This window comes from Populus trichocarpa, chromosome 3 (assembly GCF_000002775.5).
Source record: "Populus trichocarpa isolate Nisqually-1 chromosome 3, P.trichocarpa_v4.1, whole genome shotgun sequence".
NCBI classification, from domain to species: domain Eukaryota; kingdom Viridiplantae; phylum Streptophyta; class Magnoliopsida; order Malpighiales; family Salicaceae; genus Populus; species Populus trichocarpa.
The window spans coordinates 416877-435636 of record NC_037287.2 but is presented as its reverse complement, the minus strand read 5'-3'; the positions used below and the strand labels follow the sequence as shown (position 1 = coordinate 435636).

The 18760-nt window shown below is 37.3% G+C and overlaps 2 protein-coding genes across 2 annotated transcripts; both read left to right on the top strand.

The window, feature by feature from the left end:
• The first annotated feature begins 1691 nt into the window (after positions 1–1691).
• LOC18096594 (chloride channel protein CLC-c) lies at positions 1692–7781 on the top strand. Its single transcript, XM_006385131.3, has 7 exons — positions 1692–2061; positions 3148–3348; positions 3813–3990; positions 4994–5256; positions 5365–5634; positions 6018–7146; positions 7259–7781. Exons 1-7 carry the CDS (start codon positions 1883–1885, stop codon positions 7346–7348), a joined length of 2310 nt encoding a protein of 769 aa, XP_006385193.3. The 5' UTR covers positions 1692–1882; the 3' UTR covers positions 7349–7781.
• Positions 7782–8141: 360 nt separating this feature from the next.
• Positions 8142–17793, top strand: LOC18096593 (dynamin-2A). The gene is made up of 22 exons (XM_006385130.3): positions 8142–8486; positions 8725–8775; positions 8859–8979; positions 9100–9192; positions 9435–9496; positions 9872–9989; positions 10100–10442; positions 10738–10885; positions 11617–11718; positions 11807–11926; positions 12581–12664; positions 12757–12884; positions 13678–13762; positions 13884–14019; positions 14534–14610; positions 15124–15180; positions 15569–15716; positions 15852–16000; positions 16201–16314; positions 16407–16474; positions 16730–16902; positions 17353–17793. Exons 1-22 carry the CDS (start codon positions 8325–8327, stop codon positions 17565–17567), a joined length of 2754 nt encoding a protein of 917 aa, XP_006385192.1. The 5' UTR covers positions 8142–8324; the 3' UTR covers positions 17568–17793.
• The last annotated feature ends 967 nt before the right edge of the window (positions 17794–18760 follow it).

The following is an 18760-nucleotide window of genomic DNA, read 5'->3' as shown; positions in this document are numbered from 1 at the left end:
TTATAGAACCTAATAAGGTCGTGTGTTTTACTCTCTTTCTTTTTCAAACCATAATTACCATTTATTGATTAATGTCCGAAAGACAGATAAAAAAAAAAACATGTCTAGTTGAATAAAAACAAATACGGACATAAAATAAATTGGTTTTTAAATAGTCTTAAAATAAATTTATATATTTCTAAAACAAGAAATACAATAAAAACATGTCCTCACTTTATATTTTATATTCCAAGAGTTAATTTATTGAGAAGAAATTTCTTCTAGAGCCTATAAAAAAAATTATAGCTTCAGGTATATCCTGTATTTCTATAGTATTTTATTCAACATATCCCGTATTTTTTTTATTTAAGGTTGTTCTTTAAATTCTTTTTCTATAGTATTCTTTCTCTCCATATTTAAAATTCATGAATTTTCTTTTTCCACCTTCCTCATAAATCATAATTAATGTTAAATAATGATATTAATCTTCTCTTTCCAAGTGAAAACATCTCCTTAACTCCCATCTTCTCAATTAATATTATTTTAAATAATATTATTTTAAAATTTGAACCGGTTTAGACCAATATAAGTTAAAAAAATACAAAAAATAAAATTAATTTAATCAAAAACTCGAGTTGATTTGATAATTAATTATCTAAACCTGATTCGTTAAAACTCAATTATTGTAGTTGTGGTTGTTTTTTAAAGTGCTTTTCACTCGAAAATATATTAAAATAATATTTTTTAATTTTTAAAAATTATTTTTGACATCAACACATAAAATGATCTAAAAACACTAAAAATATATTAATTTAAAGTAAAAAAGGTAAAAAAAATTTTAAAAATATTTTATTACGCAAAAACAAATAAATATAGTATTAGGGCAGAGACTCTCGTGGAATAATTAATGTCTTTTCAAAATATTAAGGGCAGAGGATTGGGGGTAAAACAAAATGTGAAGAAGTGCGGTTGCCTCATGGAAAGGAGACAAATGAACAAGAAAGAAAAGAAAAAAAACAAAGTTGCAGGCCGTCGCTTTGGTGAGTCCACTCAAGAGATTGGTGGGCACATGAACTCAGACTCATCTTGGATATATTTGACAATCCCAATGTACTTCTATAAAATCCCAATTGATACGACACCATAAAATTCATGGCAAATTTGTTTCCTTCATGGACATTAGAACTTGCAAAACGGTAACGGATCCCTCTTCTCTGATGGAGGTATACAGCACAAATTTATCAAATTTATCCCCTTCAAGGTTTATATCATGGGTGTTCTAAATCAATTTAAAATAAAATAATATAAAATATAACTCTACGTAAGCTGGATCTTTGCGTTACAACGTGGCTCATGATTGATTTATTAGTGTGTGTATACTTTGATTCGTGTAGTGTATCTTGTATTTCTTTAAATGATATAATACATTATATTTAATGATTTTTAATTCCTTAAGAAAAACATTTGTTTAATTGGATGATGGAATAAGATAAAAGTGACGCATTCATTAAGTAAAGGGTAGATACATACGAGAAAGAAAGAAAAAATCTTTTGAATTAAATTTATATATCTTCAAAATAGTTTTGAAGAAGAAAAAAAAGTTGATAGATTATTTATTTATTTATTTATTTATAGAAGTAAACTGAGGAAATCAGATGACAAAGACATAAGTCTCTCTGTCTTCCCATGTAACGTAAGACAGACAACTCAAACTTCGCTTTTATCTGTTCAGGAAAGAGAAAAAGGTGGTCCCGTTGCTCTTGATTTGAACTTCAAAATCCAGCTTAAAAGGAAACAGATTTGTTACTGCTTGCCCCCCTCGTATAGTATATAGTATATACTTGACGTGCAAATACCAAGACCGAGAAAGTTTGAGAGAGATAGAGAAAAGGGGGAGAAGAAAATGGAGGAGGATCATAGTAGTAGAGAAGGGAATGGATTTGAGATAGAAGATGATGATGATAAGGAACACAGTGTGTCAATGTTGAGAGAGCCGTTTCTTGTTAGGAATATAAAGAATAATACTTCACAGATTGCCATTGTTGGTGCCAATACCTGCCCTATTGAAAGCCTTGATTATGAGTAAGTCCCAATCTTCTTCTTCTTCTTCCTTTTTCTTAAATATTTTTTTTCTGTTAAATGTGAGGGTGAATTGGTTTATTAGAAGAATTACTGATGGCTTCTTTATTTTCTTTTTAAAATCTTCCCATCATATCAATTCTTCTTTTCTTTTCTTCTTTTGGATAGCTAGAAACGGAGGGAAAATGACAAAAAAAGGGACATTTGTATTGTATGTTCTTGTTCTACTTTTTTTTTAGTGTATGTGTGCGCGCGCGCAAAGACAATTTAGGATAAATAAGAAACTAAATTCTGAATCTTTTGCAGTTTGATTCTGGCTTAGAACAAACAAGGTCGCTCTCGAGCGAGCCATGATGCTGATGTGGTAGCTTGGTAACTATTTGTAGTTTTCCAGAACTAAATTGGCTGTTTAATGCATTAATCAAACGTTGTAATTTTAAGAAATCACCATTTCGTGCTCGAGTTTATGCAAGGTTTTTACTGTGCAATCCGCCTTCCCTTCACTCTTAGGCACCGTTTTGCAACGCGGTGCGTCTCAGCAAAAGCATAATTTCTTATGCTTTTGCTGGCGAAATGCAGGTGTGACCGCAGTGCGTTGCCAAACGGGCACTTACTAGAAGTTGAACAAGAAGCTATTTTCAATAAGAAGCATTTCTAGGAGTTACAGAGTGGAAGCTGTTATTGTTAGGAAAGTAAAGGTGGACTAACTACTGTAAATGATAGAGGCTGACGACCTTGATCTTATGTTTATCACCAGTCATTTAGTTTATTGAGGCTGTACTTGGTCTTACAGAATCGGGCTGTTAAATTTATGTGGGGGAACAGGCCTCTTTCCTAGGCTTGCTTTCCCAGATTTCTGTTCTCCCATGGCTTTCAGTTGGTGGCCGTAATTAGCCTTTCGGTAGCCATAGGATGTTCACTGGTGCCTTAGCACCTCTCCTTACCAAGAATAGAAATGCTGAAATGCTTAAAATAAGGTTATTGAAGGGGAGAATAGATTGTTGAAAGTTCTAAGCAATGCTTCATTTGATGTTAGAAGTAATCTTCTGTTCCTACCGCATTCTGACCCACTGGAATGTACTTTGGCAGGATTGCTGATAATGAACTTTTTAGACAAGACTGGAGGTCTCGAAAGAAGGTTGAGATATATCAGTATGTTGTCCTCAAGTGGACACTTGCTCTCCTCATTGGGTTAGGTACAGGGCTTGTCGGCTTTTTCAATAACCTTGCTGTTGAAAACATAGCTGGTTTCAAACTTCTGTTGACAAACAATCTCATGCTTGAGAACAAGTAAGCCAAATCATCACTGCAAGTGTTTTTCTTCATGATAAAGTGTTATTATTTTCTGTTAATTCTCTTGAGATATTATACCATATTCATATTTTATACTTCTACGAACAACTTTTTGGTGCACTCGGAGGCCCATCAGGCATTGAGCTATGTATGGGGGTAGTCCTCCCCAGGCCCCCCTCCACACCCAATCCTCAATTAGATCTCAACGTATGACCCCAAGTCGGAACCAATTTCTAGTATTGGGGATCTCCTTGAGGACACATAATTCTCTAGATATAACAGAACAGCTTGATATTTTTACCTCATTTTTTTGTTGTTCTGCAAATCAAGTTTTTGTTAGATTTTTGTCTTGTACTAACAATATAATCGGCTATGTTTTTATCATGAAACAGGTTAGATGCTTATGTTAGTTTTCTTTTAATAAAAAAAAAATGATATAAATGATTCTTTTTTCAGTGCAGGTACTATCAGGCATTTGCAACTTATGCTGGTTGCAACGTGGTTTTGGCTATTGCTGCTGCAGCCCTCTGTGCTTACGTTGCTCCTGCAGCAGCAGGCTCTGGTATACCTGAGGTTAAAGCATACCTCAATGGTGTAGATGCTCCTTCTATTTTGGCTCCTGCTACCCTCTTTGTAAAGGTGAATCACAAACTATCTGCAACTCTCTCCCCGCGAACTTTATAGGTTCTACCGGTTCCCTCTATAGAATTATTGGAATTCAGTGATTGTCTGAATGCTTTAAATCAAGTTGTTTCCCATAATTATTCAATGTATACAAAGACATAAAGGCCAGATCCAACTCTCATGTTTCCATAAAATTGTAGATTAAATCTGAAAACCCTGTTCTAGTTGTTACTAGACCTGCATCAAAATTAGACAAATCATTCTAATATTTCATCGTCTAGCCTCCAAACATTAATCTGTAACTAGCATTTTCCAACGAGTTCAAAGCTAGTCATTCATTCACCTATTTCAAATGGGAAGCATGCCAATCTCTTGCATTGTCTAGCTGCTAGCATAAAGGACCACTTGAGTTCTGTTATATGCAACAACATTGTTGTTTGAGGCATAAAAAAAAACTATGCAGTTAACAAAGAATGTCATTGATTTTTCTGCATGCAAATGAATATTTTGGTGGCCAAGCCACTATATGCTCCTCGAAACCCAACTCAAGTCGAATTGCCTTCCTCATGGGTTTTGCTTACATGTTTGATGAGATTGGATGTGAATACACTACCTTGTCAGAATACATGAGGTGAAACAACAAGTCCCAAACCACGTGCATTAGTTCTTCCCATTGAACTTTTCATCAGAACACAAGCAAAATCTAAACAAAGAGAAGAATTCTGTTAGTGTCTCTTAATGTGAGAAGCTTTTGCTGCAGATGTTTATTATGCTGAGTATTTCTTTTATTCATGAAGTATTATACTTTCTTTTGTCTGTGGAAATGCTAGCTATTTTGATTCTCTGAAGCAGCTAATTTTCCTGCCTTTTGTTGTTGACTGTCTTCCTTATAACTGTTTCTAATACATGATGAGCTAATTCATCACTGATGTGAGTTGGGAGATCAATTTAGAAGCGGTTCAGGAAATTTGATCCTTGTTGGGTACTGAAGTTCTTATATTTAATTTGAACCTCTCAGATTTTCGGGTCCATATTTGGAGTTGCTGCTGGATTTGTTGTTGGTAAAGAAGGACCCATGGTACATACTGGTGCTTGCATAGCCTCCTTACTTGGACAGGGTGGTTCTCGCAAGTATCATTTGACATGGAAATGGTTGAGATACTTCAAAAATGATCGAGACCGGCGAGATTTGGTTACATGTGGTTCTGCTGCTGGTGTAGCAGCTGCCTTCCGTGCTCCTGTTGGCGGGGTCTTATTTGCCCTTGAAGAAGCTGCTTCCTGGTAACTCCCTGTTCTGTTATCATCCTCCCCTCCCCATTTCTACAAAAGTGTTCTTTTCTTCCTTCTTCTACAACTGGGTGAAATATATCATTTTCCCATTTCGTTCAGGTGGAGGAGTGCCCTTCTTTGGAGGACGTTCTTTACGACAGCTGTAGTTGCAGTCGTATTGAGAGGTCTCATAGATTTTTGCCGATCTGGAAAATGTGGGCTATTTGGACAAGGAGGTCTGATCATGTTTGACGTAAATTCTAGAAAAGCCTTTTACAGCACCCCAGATCTACTAGCAGTTGTGTTCCTTGGAGTGATAGGAGGCGTTTTCGGAAGCCTTTACAACTATTGTGTCGACAAGGTTCTTCGCACGTACAGCCTCATCAATGAGTATGCCCTGAAAAGTCTCATCGTATCAATGAGTATTTTACTGTTAATGTTCATCGCCATTTTCTCATGAATAGTCATGCTTTATATTTATCATCATACTGAGCAGTTAAAACATAACTTTGGAAAAGAGTGTGTGTGTGTGTGTACATTTTCAGAAGGGACTGACCCAGCAATTTTCCATTGTAGAACATTTTCCCTCAGCTACTGACTGTTTGACTTCATCTTTCCAACTTTTTTGAACGCTTTTGAATAATGCTTATTAGTACAGGATAATTTTCTGTCGTGCAGATTTGTTAATTTAGTTTCCCAGTTGTTTGAAATGCTGGAATTAGTGAATGACCGACAATATTTTTGTTGATGCTGATGGTTTGAACAAATTACAGGAGGGGTCCTTCGTTTAAGATCCTGCTTGTTATTGTCATTTCCCTTTTGACCTCTTGTTGCTCCTATGGTCTCCCATGGCTTTCGAAGTGCATTCCCTGTCCCCCTCACCTGGCCGAGAAATGCCCAACTGAAGGTCGCTCTGGCAACTTCAAGAATTTCCAGTGTCCACCAAACCACTACAACGACCTTGCTTCCCTCGTTTTCAACACCAATGATGATGCCATCCGCAACCTATTCACTTCCGGTAGTGAAAAGGAATTTCACCTCTCCACCCTTATGGTTTTCTTCTTTGCTATTTATTGCCTTGGCATTGTTACTTACGGCATTGCTGTTCCCTCTGGGCTCTTCATCCCCGTCATTCTTGCTGGGGCCTCTTATGGGCGTCTTATTGGAACAATGCTTGGCCCTCTGTCTAATCTTGATGCGGGTCTCTGTGCCCTCCTTGGAGCTGCCTCCTTCCTTGGTGGCACCATGAGAATGACAGTTTCTCTCTGTGTCATACTTCTTGAACTTACTAATGATCTGCTTATGCTTCCACTAATGATGCTAGTGCTCCTCATTTCAAAAACAGTGGCCGATAGTTTCAACAAGGGTATTTATGATCAAATGGTGAGAATGAAAGGATTTCCGTACATGGAAGCCCATGCAGAACCATACATGAGACATCTTGTTGCAAGTGATGTTGTTTCTGGTCCATTAGTTTCATTCTCTGGGATTGAAAAAGTAGGGAACCTGTTGCTTGCTTTGAAAGTAACAGGGCATAATGGATTCCCTGTGATTGATGAGCCGCCTTGTTCAGATGCTCCAGAATTGTGTGGGCTTGTCTTGAGGTCTCATCTGCTTGTGTTGCTAAGAGGAAAGAAATTTACAAAACAGAGAGTAAAGACGGGATCAGGGATCATGAAGAGTTTCAAGGCACATGACTTTGCAAAGGCTGGATCAGGCAAAGGGGTGAAGCTGGAGGATTTGGAGATCACAGAGGAGGAGATGGAGATGTATGTTGATCTCCATCCTATTACTAACACATCTCCATACACCGTGGTTGAAACAATGTCTCTAGCTAAAGCTGCTGTTCTCTTTCGCGAACTTGGCCTTAGACACTTGTGTGTGGTGCCGAAGACACCAGGGGTATGACTCTCCCAATGTTATACATGTGTTAATAATATGCATATGAACACTTAGCTTTAGAATCCATGTGAATACTCATGCAGAGATTTCCTCAAATTTCTCTTTTTTGCAGAGGCCTCCTATTGTCGGAATCCTGACTCGGCATGACTTCACACCAGATCATATACTGGGGCTTTACCCACATATTAAACCTCACAAGTAGGTGAGCAAGCTATGTAATCCTTGCTGCCCGTAAGGACTCGTTCTTATGGAGCTGTTACCTCCCCCTTGCCATTGTCGAACAAGGGAAGAAACAATGTAGGTTACAAAGGATTCATCAGGGCACAGATTTTACTATAATGTAACTGTGAAAGCAATAAGATGAAAGCTGTTTCTCCCGGAATAAGATTATATGCGATATTTTGAAGACCAGAAAGGCCTAATTTGAGTTAAAGCTGGTTAAGTTCATCATCACTCCAAAGTACAGAGAACCCTAAGGGTTGTTGAACTCTAATATTAGCAGGCCAATGAAAACTGATAGCGATCTGCAGAAACGAAAGATTGAGGTGATGATTAATGCTGTTAAGTCACGTGGACTGGCTGATCTTTGAAGGGATATAGCCCCCCTAGGTTTTGAATAACATTACATTTTCGTCCGTGAACTCTTAAAAGTTTTAATTTTATTCCTAATATTGAACAAATTTATTTAATCAAGTGCCCTCAAATAAATTGTATATTGGTCTTTGATTTTTAAGAATAAAATTTATGTGCATTCACAAGTCAGGGTTAACTGTTTTTTTTTTTTTTTCAAACCTGAATTGACTGACACAAGCTTCATTCCCACCCCGGATCGGTCTAGATTTTACAACTATGCTCGTAATAACTATCACTTTTAGTCCCTAAAAAAGAAAACAGAAACTTAGAGGACCATTCTGCAAGGAAATAAAAAACCCATCCCGCGATACATGCATTTTGTTGGGTTGGCTTGTTTATAAGAAAAAAAAAAAAAAAAAGAGGCAACAAATTTGTAATAATTAAAAGAGAGCTGCATCCCCAATTTTTTGAATCAAATCTCCTCTCTACCCACCCAGATCCAATCTCAGGGTTCCTCTCCTCTCCTCTCCTCTCCTTCCTTCTGAGATCTGCAAATCTTCGCATTCATAGAAGTATATATACTATCATCGTCATTTTAATCAGTTATGGAGGCGATCGAAGAATTGACTCAGCTTTCGGAATCTATGAGGCAAGCATCTGCTTTGCTTGCCGACGAAGACGTTGATGAAACTTCGTCGTCGTCGTCCTCTCCTTCTTCTTCCAGACGCTCTTCTACTTTCCTCAATGTCGTCGCTCTCGGCAATGTCGTAAGTTCCTCTCTCTCTCTCTCTCAAGTAATAAATGCATGTTAGATCGTTGGATCTGTTTATAGGTTTCTTTGCAATTAAGGCTGTGTTTGGATTCAAATATAGAAACTGTTGAAAAACGCAAGATAAGGTTGTCTTCTCTTTTTGCGTCTGGATTAAAACAAAAGGAAAGAAAGAAAGAAAGGAGATGAATGCTTGAATATCCGAACTTTTTGACGAGCTTTCTCGTTTTTAACAGGGTGCGGGTAAATCTGCTGTTTTGAATAGTTTAATCGGACATCCTGTTTTGGTAAGCTTGCTTTTCCCTTGCACTGTTGTTGATTTGATGCCATTTTTCCCGCTGACGACAGTTTTTTCTTATGATTTTGGCAGCCCACCGGTGAAAATGGAGCCACTCGGGCTCCGATAAGCATAGATTTAAGTAGGGATAGTTCCGTAAGCAGTAAATCAATTATTTTACAGATTGATAGCAAAAATCAACAGGTTTCTGCGAGTAAGTTCTCTTACTAAATTTTCAATTGCATTTTGTTTGCCAATGCGGCATCTGTTTATCTTGAATTTTCTGTTTAATGTCTCTGATTCTTGTTGGTTTCTCTAATTTGGTACGTCATAGGTGCTCTTCGGCATTCTCTACAGGAAAGGCTTAGCAAGGTTTCCTCCGGCAGGAGTCGTGATGAAATATATCTGAAACTTCGTACCAGTACAGGTTTGTTCCTCACTTAAAGATTGTCTGTAAAGACTTTTTGGAAAATAATAGTAAAATGGTGCAATGCAGATCATTTATGGCATTTCCCTATGATTATCCAGTTACGTAGATGGCATGGGCAGTGTCAAATTAATGAGGTCTTAGTGCAGATTATTCATGCAAAGACACCAAGACAACATTCACCAATTCATGCACTTTCCCTGCATCAGTTTTAATTAATTTCTTTCCTCTGATATGTTCAGCTCCTCCATTGAAATTGATTGACTTGCCTGGGGTGGATCAAAGAATCGTAGATGACTCGATGGTGAGTGGTGTTATTTTATTTTTGGTTTTCAAGTTTTTGCAGTAGGTACATGTGCGATTCTTTTGTTTCTCTTTTCTGATTATTTCTGTGTATCAGGTGCTGTACTTCAAAGGTCAATCAATATTTTGGTTCTTTTCCTGCTGTATATGATTCAGATTTTCTCTTTTGTGAATGGGCTCTTTCTATAACTAATATTGTTATAGTTTGTGTGGGTGGCTACCCTTGATGCTCTGTTTTTGTATGGGTTGTACCTCTTGGTGCTTATTAAATAAAAATTGCTGTAGTTTGGAAAGTCTTTTTTTTATTTTTCCCTTCGTTTCTAAGTCAGTGCAATTGGAAGCTCTTTTAATGGCAATTTTTTTTTTGCTCTGCCAGATCAGTGAATATGTTCAGCACAATGATGCTATTCTGCTAGTTGTAATACCTGCTATTCAGGCGCCAGAAATTTCTTCCTCTAGAGCCCTCAGAATTGCAAAGGAATATGATGCAGAGAGTGAGTCAATGTTAAGCTTGCATCCTATCTTTTTTTCAAAAAGATCTATAATTTTAAAATTTTGAAGACTTTTTATTTGAGTTTTAAGTATGATTTGTGTTGCATTATAGGTACCAGAACAGTTGGCATTATTAGTAAAATTGATCAAGCAGCTACAGAGTCAAAAGCTATTGCAGCTGTTCAAGCTCTTCTTTTGAATCAGGGACCACCAAAAACATCTGACATTCCATGGGTTGCATTGATCGGTCAATCTGTTTCCATAGCGTCAGTGCAATCTGGAAGTGCATCATCCGAGAGCTCTTTGGAAACTGCCTGGCGAGCTGAAAGTGAAAGTCTAAAATCTATATTGACTGGAGCCCCTCAAAGCAAGCTTGGGAGAGTTGCTCTGGTGGATGTCCTTGCTGGTCAGATTCGTAGTCGCATGAAACTCAGGCTTCCCAGTCTCCTTTCTGGGTATTGCTCCTTGTCTCCTCCTCCTCTCCTCCTCCTCCTGCTGCTGCTGCTTGATCTTTGTTTCTATTAACTTATCTGTTTTTTTTCTTCCAAAACTGTCGTAAATATCATCTGCTGTCTTCATATTGCTTCCTTCTCTCTGGCATTTTCCCTCTTTTTGACAAGAATTAGAAAATTATTATCTACTGTCACTCTATCAGACAATTGCTAGATTAGGTCTGGGATTCTCCTGTATTATGATGCTTTGTGTCCATTAGACCTTTAATGCTGTTTATATGCTTTGATAAAACTGTAGGCTTCAGGGGAAATCTCAAATAGTTCAAGACGAAATGGTAAGGCTTGGCGAGCAAATGGTTAGTAGCTCTGAAGGTACAAGAGCTTTAGCTTTGGAGCTCTGCCGTGAGTTTGAAGACAAATTTCTCCTGCATCTTGTTGGTGGTGAAGTGAGTAGTTTCTTTTTGAAGCATCTTATGCATCATTTTTATTATAACTGGAAGAGAGACTAGTGACAGTACACTACAGATATTTCCCGTGTCAGGATGATTATAGTTTATATGAAAAGGAAAAAATGGCCTCTGAACTTTTGTTAAATTAATATGGTTTGCTTTCATCTTTCATCATGTAGACTTGCTTTTTCTATTGTAGATACTATTTGAAACTTTGACGCAACTATTTAACATTGTGGATCTATATTATGTGCCAGAAAATTATAAAATCTCAAAATGTCAGAGATTCCTCAAAGCTAAAAGAAAATGCCTCAAATTCACAGGATTAGTTGTTAATATGGTGCTTGCAGCCTGATGAATGTCACTGAAACTCCAGGGCTCATGTTCAAAGAATTTGAACTTGTGTGGAAATTGAATATGAATAGGGACTTCAAGAAATGAAAGTTTATAAATTTAGTTGAGGATATATGTGCTTGAGTTATGATGTCCTTATGAGCCAAGAATAATTAATACTGCATAGTTTCACTGTACTTATATATGTATATAAATGTAACTTCTATTTACAGTGCAAGAGTATGATTGTGCCTGCGGTTAATTGTCTCGCACTTCTTAAAGTTTGAGGATCATGACTGGGATTTGACTTACATTGATTATCTTTGTTTTTAAGGCTTGAAAACCATGTTCTGTTGTACAATCACTATAGTTTCTTTAACCCAGCTTATTTACAGGGTAATGGTTGGAAAGTTGTTGCGAGTTTTGAGGGTAATTTTCCAAACAGGATCAAGCAGCTACCTTTAGATAGGCATTTTGACATAAACAATGTCAAAAGGGTATTTCTTCTCTTCTAACTTTATGCTGTATTTCTTTCTTATTAGAAATGTTTTGAAGTTCTCTTGAAGCATGTTTCCTTGATATCAGATTGTCCTAGAAGCAGATGGTTATCAACCTTATCTTATATCTCCAGAGAAGGGGTTGAGGTCCTTAATAAAAGGTGTCCTGGAGCTGGCAAAGGAACCCTCAAAGCTGTGTGTTGATGAGGTACAGTTTTATGTGTGCCACTTTGGAATATATTCCATCTTTGGATTCTTCTCGACTAACCAAAATATTTTACTTGAAATCAAAACCTGTTCAATCCAACAATTAAAAGAAAAGAATGTTGCAATTATAATATGATTACATGCGTGCTCATGCCTGTGGCTCCTTGGTCTTTGCACTAACCCTCACAGCAGCAAATCTTTTTGCAAAATGCTGATATCTTTCATGTTTTGATAAATCATGAATACACCTGATTCCCCTTTGCAAGTTGCGGAATCATCATATTCTGCAAGCCAATCTGAATGTATCAGATCACAAAAACTAGGCATAAACAATTTGGGGTAATATAATAGTTTTCAAATTTCAATCCCCAAGTAAAATTGTTGACGTGTATCATATGTTACTTTATAAAATTGGTGACCATTTTCATTTTTTATCAATTCTACTTTCTTTTTTTTTCAATTTAATATTCTGCAGTTCCCATATATTCCAGGCAATAAATTTTCTAGGGAAGAAGAGACTCCAAAATTTTGATGATTTAGTTTGTTCTTTTATTGGTATTGCTTAATCTAAAACTCTTATTCAATGGGTGTGCATGTAGTTTTTCCTGCTACCAATTAACTTGAGTTACTTTTTATTTGGGTGGTTGTAAAATAGGTGCATCGTGTACTACTGGATATTGTATCATCTGCTGCAAATGCCACTCCTGGACTTGGAAGGTATCCTCCTTTCAAGAGAGAGGTACTGCAGCCTAGCTGCTGTTTTTGTACACTTTATGTAAGAAGTTTTATTGTCTAGAACTCTGGATCTCAGTTTAAAATTTTATTGAACAGGTTGTGGCAATTGCAAGTTCTGTGCTTGATGGGTTTAAAAATGAAGCTAAGAAAATGGTAGTTGCCCTAGTTGATATGGAGCGTGTGTTTGTTCCACCTCAACACTTCATCCGATTGGTGCAGAGGCGGTATGTTTCAAAGTGAAATGTAGATAAATATTGAGCCTTTTATTTTTGAAATTATTATTATCATTGTTGGTGAAAAAGGATGTACTTCAATGTTTAACCTTGGTAGGTAAGTATATACTTTCTTTGTGTCTGTTGTGGCATCTGTATTTGATTTCATTTTGTTGTTAAGTTTCTAATTTATCATGTTGTTAAATGATTTCCTTATGTTTGTCAGTTTTAGTTTACGTTGCCTCCGCAATGTGAACTTTGTGTTTATCATCCAAGGTTGTTTCAAAAATTGATACCTTTCCATGTCATTTGTTGTCGGTTATTTAATAACTCGTTATATTGGTTACTGATATGATGTGTCAGCTAGATTATGAGAAACCCTGCCTCCCCAATCTGAGACTCCTGAATTGGAAGATGGGGCCATATTGATTTATTGGTTAATCAGATTTAAATTCGTAAGGGCTTCTCCAGAAGTTCTAGTAAGGGAGTCTCATGTGTTGTGATATATAACACATTGAATTTTCAATTTTCCTTTATCAAATTCTTGTCAGCGTCTAAAAGAAATATAGGAAAGAGAATAAATTACAATGGCAAGGGAAGCTCTTTGTATGCTTAAACTAAAGCCTTGTACTGACATATTCAAATGTAGGTTCTCAATAAATTTTTTCCTATAATTCACTTGCATGCATTTTTCTTCCCAAATGATTTATTGTTTTAATTTATAAAGTGTGCTTTTGTGATACGTGACAGTTTCCATGGATTTTCTTTCTGTCTATCTGATCCGTCATTACTTAATCTTAATCAGAATGGATAGGCAGCGCCGTGAGGACGAGCTAAAGAACAAATCTTCAAAAAAGGCGGTTGACACTGAGCAGTCTATCTTAAACAGGGTGACTATTTGCTGTTTCTAAATTTAATTGGATTTACATGCGTGTATCCTCAGCTCACACAAAAAAGCCTTTATCAGTTTTTCTCATCACATGTATTAATTATCTTCAATGTATCACTTAGGCAACCAGCCCCCAAACAGGTCAACAATCTGGAGGAAGCTTGAAATCATTGAAAGAGAAATCCAATCAGCAGGATAAAGATGCACCAGAGGGATCTGCCTTGAAAACTGCTGGGCCTGGGGGTGAGATAACAGCAGGTTTGTACTTTAACTTATTCATACTGATAATTTTGTCTAAACAATACAGAAATCAGTGTCTTCATCTGCAAGCATGCTTAAGGTGCGTGCACACATAAATTTTGCTTAACATGTGTGAAATATACTGTAATTGTTCTTTAGAAATTATGGTGGACCAATATTCTGGAATATCCTGGCAATTAAAATGTGACCAAACTGTGCAGAGAGCACTATTTTTAACAAATTCAGTTTGTTTTTCTTTCTTTTCCTTTCTTTCTTTATTGATATTATTATTGTTATGTTGGGAGGAGGGGTGATGAATGTGCAGCTGTTTTTTTTTTTTATTATTATTTTGTTATTGGCTGCCTGCTTGTTGTGCGTTCTCTTGTTACTCAGTAAATTGTATCTGCAACTTTGATTTCAAAGATAGACTTCAGGTACTCAATAGGGAAAGGAAGATTGGTGCTGGATCCTTGTGGAAGTGCTTTTATTTGTTTTACTTCCACATGTCATTGATTCTGCTCTGGAAATGCAGGGTTTTTATTAAAGAAAAGTGGAAAACTTAATGGCTGGAGTAAGCGGTGGTTTGTATTGAATGAAAAAACTGGCAAGGTTAGTATATAATGTTTAGGCCAACATATAGTGAGGGCATGGTAATTTGATCTCCTTTGTACTGCAGTTGACATGTTCCTTTACCAAACACAGCGCTGCATTTATCAACTCCTGTAAATCTAACAAATTTGCATAAGCATGTACTTATGTCACATTAAAATGCCTATTATGTAGGAGTATCATGTCAAGCTTGCAAAGTATGCTTGAAATGAATGTAATGCTTAAAATGTTACATAAAAAAATGCCATCGAGTTTCAAGAAGAGGTCTTTTTTATTATATTATCATCTTTAAAATTGTTAAGGAAGTTATTAGAAATTTGTTGCTTGTTATTTGGTGCCATTGGTAAAAGTTGTCACCCATCCAGAAATCGGGTCTTGGAATAATGTTTATCACCCCCTTCATTAGTCCTTGAATTTGATCGTTCATTATTCTACCATTACCACTCCTTTGTTTGTAGGTTACTTACTCTCTTTACTGGCATGGTATCTTATAATAGTTACCTTTTGTTGCAGCTTGGTTACACAAAAAAGCAAGAAGAAAGACAATTCCGTGGTGTTATTACTTTGGAGGTAAGGATCTCACCAGGAGAAGGAAATTTCAAGTGGTAATAAAACATAATGCAAGTCCTACCAGTCACTGAAGCAAACCTTTCTGGAATTCATATGTATAATAATTAGTTTTTTAGAATGATGCCATGTTATGGCTGAACTAGAAGTTGTATTTATTGCTATTGCTAACATGGTAAGTTAAAAACTAGAAGTTCTATGATGCAAATTTTCAGGTTGACCTACTATTATAAGTTCTGAAATTCTTGATGGGACTAATGAATATGTTAACTAGTGTATTGATTTTGCCCTAATAATTTCAAAGTGACCAAACTTGAAATCAATGCCTATTTTGACATGTTTTTTTGCTCATGCTTAAGGCTTTATCCTAATCTTTGGATGTAACAATCAGGAATGCAGTATTGAAGAAGTTTCTGAAGAAGAAGAAACCTCTTCAAAAAGTTCCAAGGATAAAAAGGCAAATGGACCAAGTTCTGAGAAAGGACCCAGTCTTGTGTTCAAAATAACTAGTAGGGTTCCATATAAGACTGTCTTGAAAGGTATCAATATTTATCTTTAGCTTGCTTCTCAATCTTTTTTGCATTCACCCTCCCCTGAAAAGAAAAGGATAATAAATAAATTAATACTGTTTCACATACATGCTGATTAACACTCCATTTTTTTGTGTTTTGCAGCTCACAGTGCTGTTGTATTAAAAGCTGAGAGCATGGGCGATAAGGTTGAGTGGCTAAACAAGTTGAGAAATGTCATCCAGTCAAAAGGAGGCCAAGTGCTTAGTGAATCTGGTCCTCCCATGCGTCAGAGCATGTCTGATGGTTCCCTAGTGAGTTATCCAGTGATAGTTGGAATTTCTCTTTGTTTTGTTTTGGATACCATTATATACATCAGCTTCAATTTGTGATTTTTAGAATTTTACTCCTCTTCATAGTATTTTAGTTCTTAAGAAATGGAATATCAGCATCTCTAAAGTAAAGGTGGTTGTGCCTGTTTTGTGCATTTGTTCTAATTTGCTCACCTTTTTAGGATACAATGGCTAGAAGACCTGCCGACCCTGAAGAAGAGCTTCGGTGGATGTCACAAGAAGTACGCGGCTACGTTGAAGCTGTTCTCAACAGCCTTGGTGCCAATGTCCCAAAAGTATTTCTTTTTCTTGAATGCCAATCATCATATTATTTTCAATTGTTGATAAAATTTTTTGAAGTACTTATCATTTCGTTCTTGTTGAACAGGCAGTTGTTCTTTGCCAAGTGGAGAAAGCCAAAGAAGACATGCTTAATCAATTATATAGTTCTATTAGGTTGGTGTACTGTTATTCGCCTTTGTAATGTATGAATATCTTCTTGCTTATGCCCTATGAGTTGCAAACAATTGTTCCTAACCTTGTCTCTGTAAAAGATTGTCGGAATGCATCATGATATATTCGTAATGGAAGTTGATGTCCTGCATGTGGCACTTAATACCCAATTAAGTGCCATGGAAATTTCTTCTTTCTTTTTTGTTGCCAAATTTTCTTGGTAAAAGACTAACTTGTTACTCAATTTTCGGTGGCTAGTACACAAAGCACAGCAAGGATTGAGGAGTTGCTGCAGGAGGACCAGAATGTAAAGAGGAAGAGGGAACGTTATCAGAAACAGTCTTCTCTTCTTTCAAAACTCACTAGGCAACTTAGCATCCATGATAATCGAGCTGCTGCTGCATCCAGTTGGTCTGATGGTAGTGGAGCAGGTAACGGTGGCTATAAACACTACAATTCACCTATATGTTGGTGCTTGTTCATGCACATATGTATCTTAGCCTGCGTTTTCATAATAATATAACCAACAGCATCAGTATATATTTTACATAGTAACTTCATGGAGTTGATTTCTAATTTGTTGTCTGCGTATTGTGGTGGCTGCTGAATCTGATTTCATGAAAATTGCTTGTCCTAGAACCTAAATGTGGATGGTGGCAGTTGAACTTAGTTTGTAGGGAGAGTGATTCATGTTGGTTCGGCATTCCATTGTGAACCGTCCTAGCCATAAATGCCAGTCTGCCTCATTTGACTTTCTCCTAACGACTGCTGTAGTCTTACAGAGGTTGCATGTTTTTCTTGAAAGAGAATCACTTGTCACTCCTGCTATGTTTTCAGATTTTTTTTCTCTTTTTAATACCTGCAATGCTAAATACACGCAGAAAGCAGCCCGAGAACAAATGGATCCTTGTCAGGAGAAGACTGGAGGAATGCATTTGATTCTGCAGCCAATGGACCTGTTGGCCCATCCAGGTCCCACAGTCGACGAAACAGTGATCCAGCTCAGAATGGTGATGTAAGCGCAAATGGCAGCCGTCGGACACCAAATCGGATGCCACCCGCACCACCGCCATCTGGTTCATCCTATAGATATTAGATAAAGCCCGATACAAATTCATTATTCGTGCATTATTGTTGAGTGGGTGGCTGCATGCGTTGCTCCCACTCCAGCGGGGAACATTTCTGAAGCTCACGTCAGGTTGGTAGATCTGTAAGAGTGGAATAGGCGTGTTTGTGTGTATATATTGCATTGCAGTTTACAAGTTCTAGATTTCAAGATGTATTATTACATGCGCTAAAATTTTCCATTTAGTTCTCTCCAAGTTGGCAGGTGGGGGGGGGGGGGGGGGGGATGAGGTTGTTCGATTTGACAGATGTATTTGTTGTATTGAATCCCGAGTAGAAAAGCAATTCTTTCTCGTGGTTTGGAGAAGAGTTGGGATGCTTGAGTTTGGCCCTCCGCCATTGTCAACAAGTGCAGACTCCTCCGATCGAGTGGGACTGCTAATCTCGAGGCCTTGATTCATGTCTTGATATGGTGTGGATATCCAGGTGGGGGGGAGGGGGGTATCCCTGTTGTTCTTCGTACAAGCCAGTAGTCCTCCAGATGTTCCTCCTCCTGTTTCCCGCTTCATGTCCGCATCAGAACAGGAACATGGTTTATTATCGTACATTTTAGACAAAGCAATGGTGATCTATCCTTTTTTCCTGGTCATGCATGCATCCAAACCATTGCTCAAACAATAATACAGTGATCTTCTGATAACAATAAATTAAATGTTTCATCATATGCATATGAAATAATTAAGTTACTAATGTTAAGCAACTCCGAGGAAAAGTAAGTAAACACGGTGAAGTCTCGCCAAGTGAGGTTCAAACTCAATGCTTTGCATCTGAGGGATTTGAAAACATGCTATAACTCTTAAGAAGGTGGGCACAACCAGTCCTCCCGATAGTGCGCCTGCACACTCCCTGTCATGGAATGAATTGTCTTTCTCCCGCCAAAGTAGCTGGTGCTCTGTAGATAATGAATGCTGTATTCCATGATCCTTAGATTCATGCCAGCAGGAAGAGGATAGATATCTTCAATAATCCATGTGTCATCGTCATGCATGCCCTGACGATCATGTTCATTACAACCTTCTGTCACAGAATCTGTTGCCCCTTGATGTGATCGTCCAGGTTCATTCTTGAGCACAACGATTCTCTTCCCAGCCAAGAGGACGGCTGAAACTTCTGTTGGTGAGATTGTATCATCCCAAGTAAATCTACCCCAGCGTTGTGCTGTCC

Bases quoted from the DNA above. Each gene is read 5' to 3' on its own strand.
- LOC18096594 (XM_006385131.3), top strand. From the start codon at position 1,883: ATGGAGGAGGATCATAGTAGTAGAGAAGGGAATGGATTTGAGATAGAA. The intron at 5,257-5,364 runs GTAACTCCCTGT...CATTTCGTTCAG, and splicing joins CTTGAAGAAGCTGCTTCCTG to GTGGAGGAGTGCCCTTCTTT. The intron at 7,147-7,258 runs GTATGACTCTCC...TCTTTTTTGCAG, and splicing joins TGGTGCCGAAGACACCAGGG to AGGCCTCCTATTGTCGGAAT.
- LOC18096593 (XM_006385130.3), top strand. From the start codon at position 8,325: ATGGAGGCGATCGAAGAATTGACTCAGCTTTCGGAATCTATGAGGCAA. The intron at 9,193-9,434 runs GTTTGTTCCTCA...TGATATGTTCAG, and splicing joins GAAACTTCGTACCAGTACAG to CTCCTCCATTGAAATTGATT. The intron at 13,763-13,883 runs GTGACTATTTGC...TGTATCACTTAG, and splicing joins AGCAGTCTATCTTAAACAGG to GCAACCAGCCCCCAAACAGG.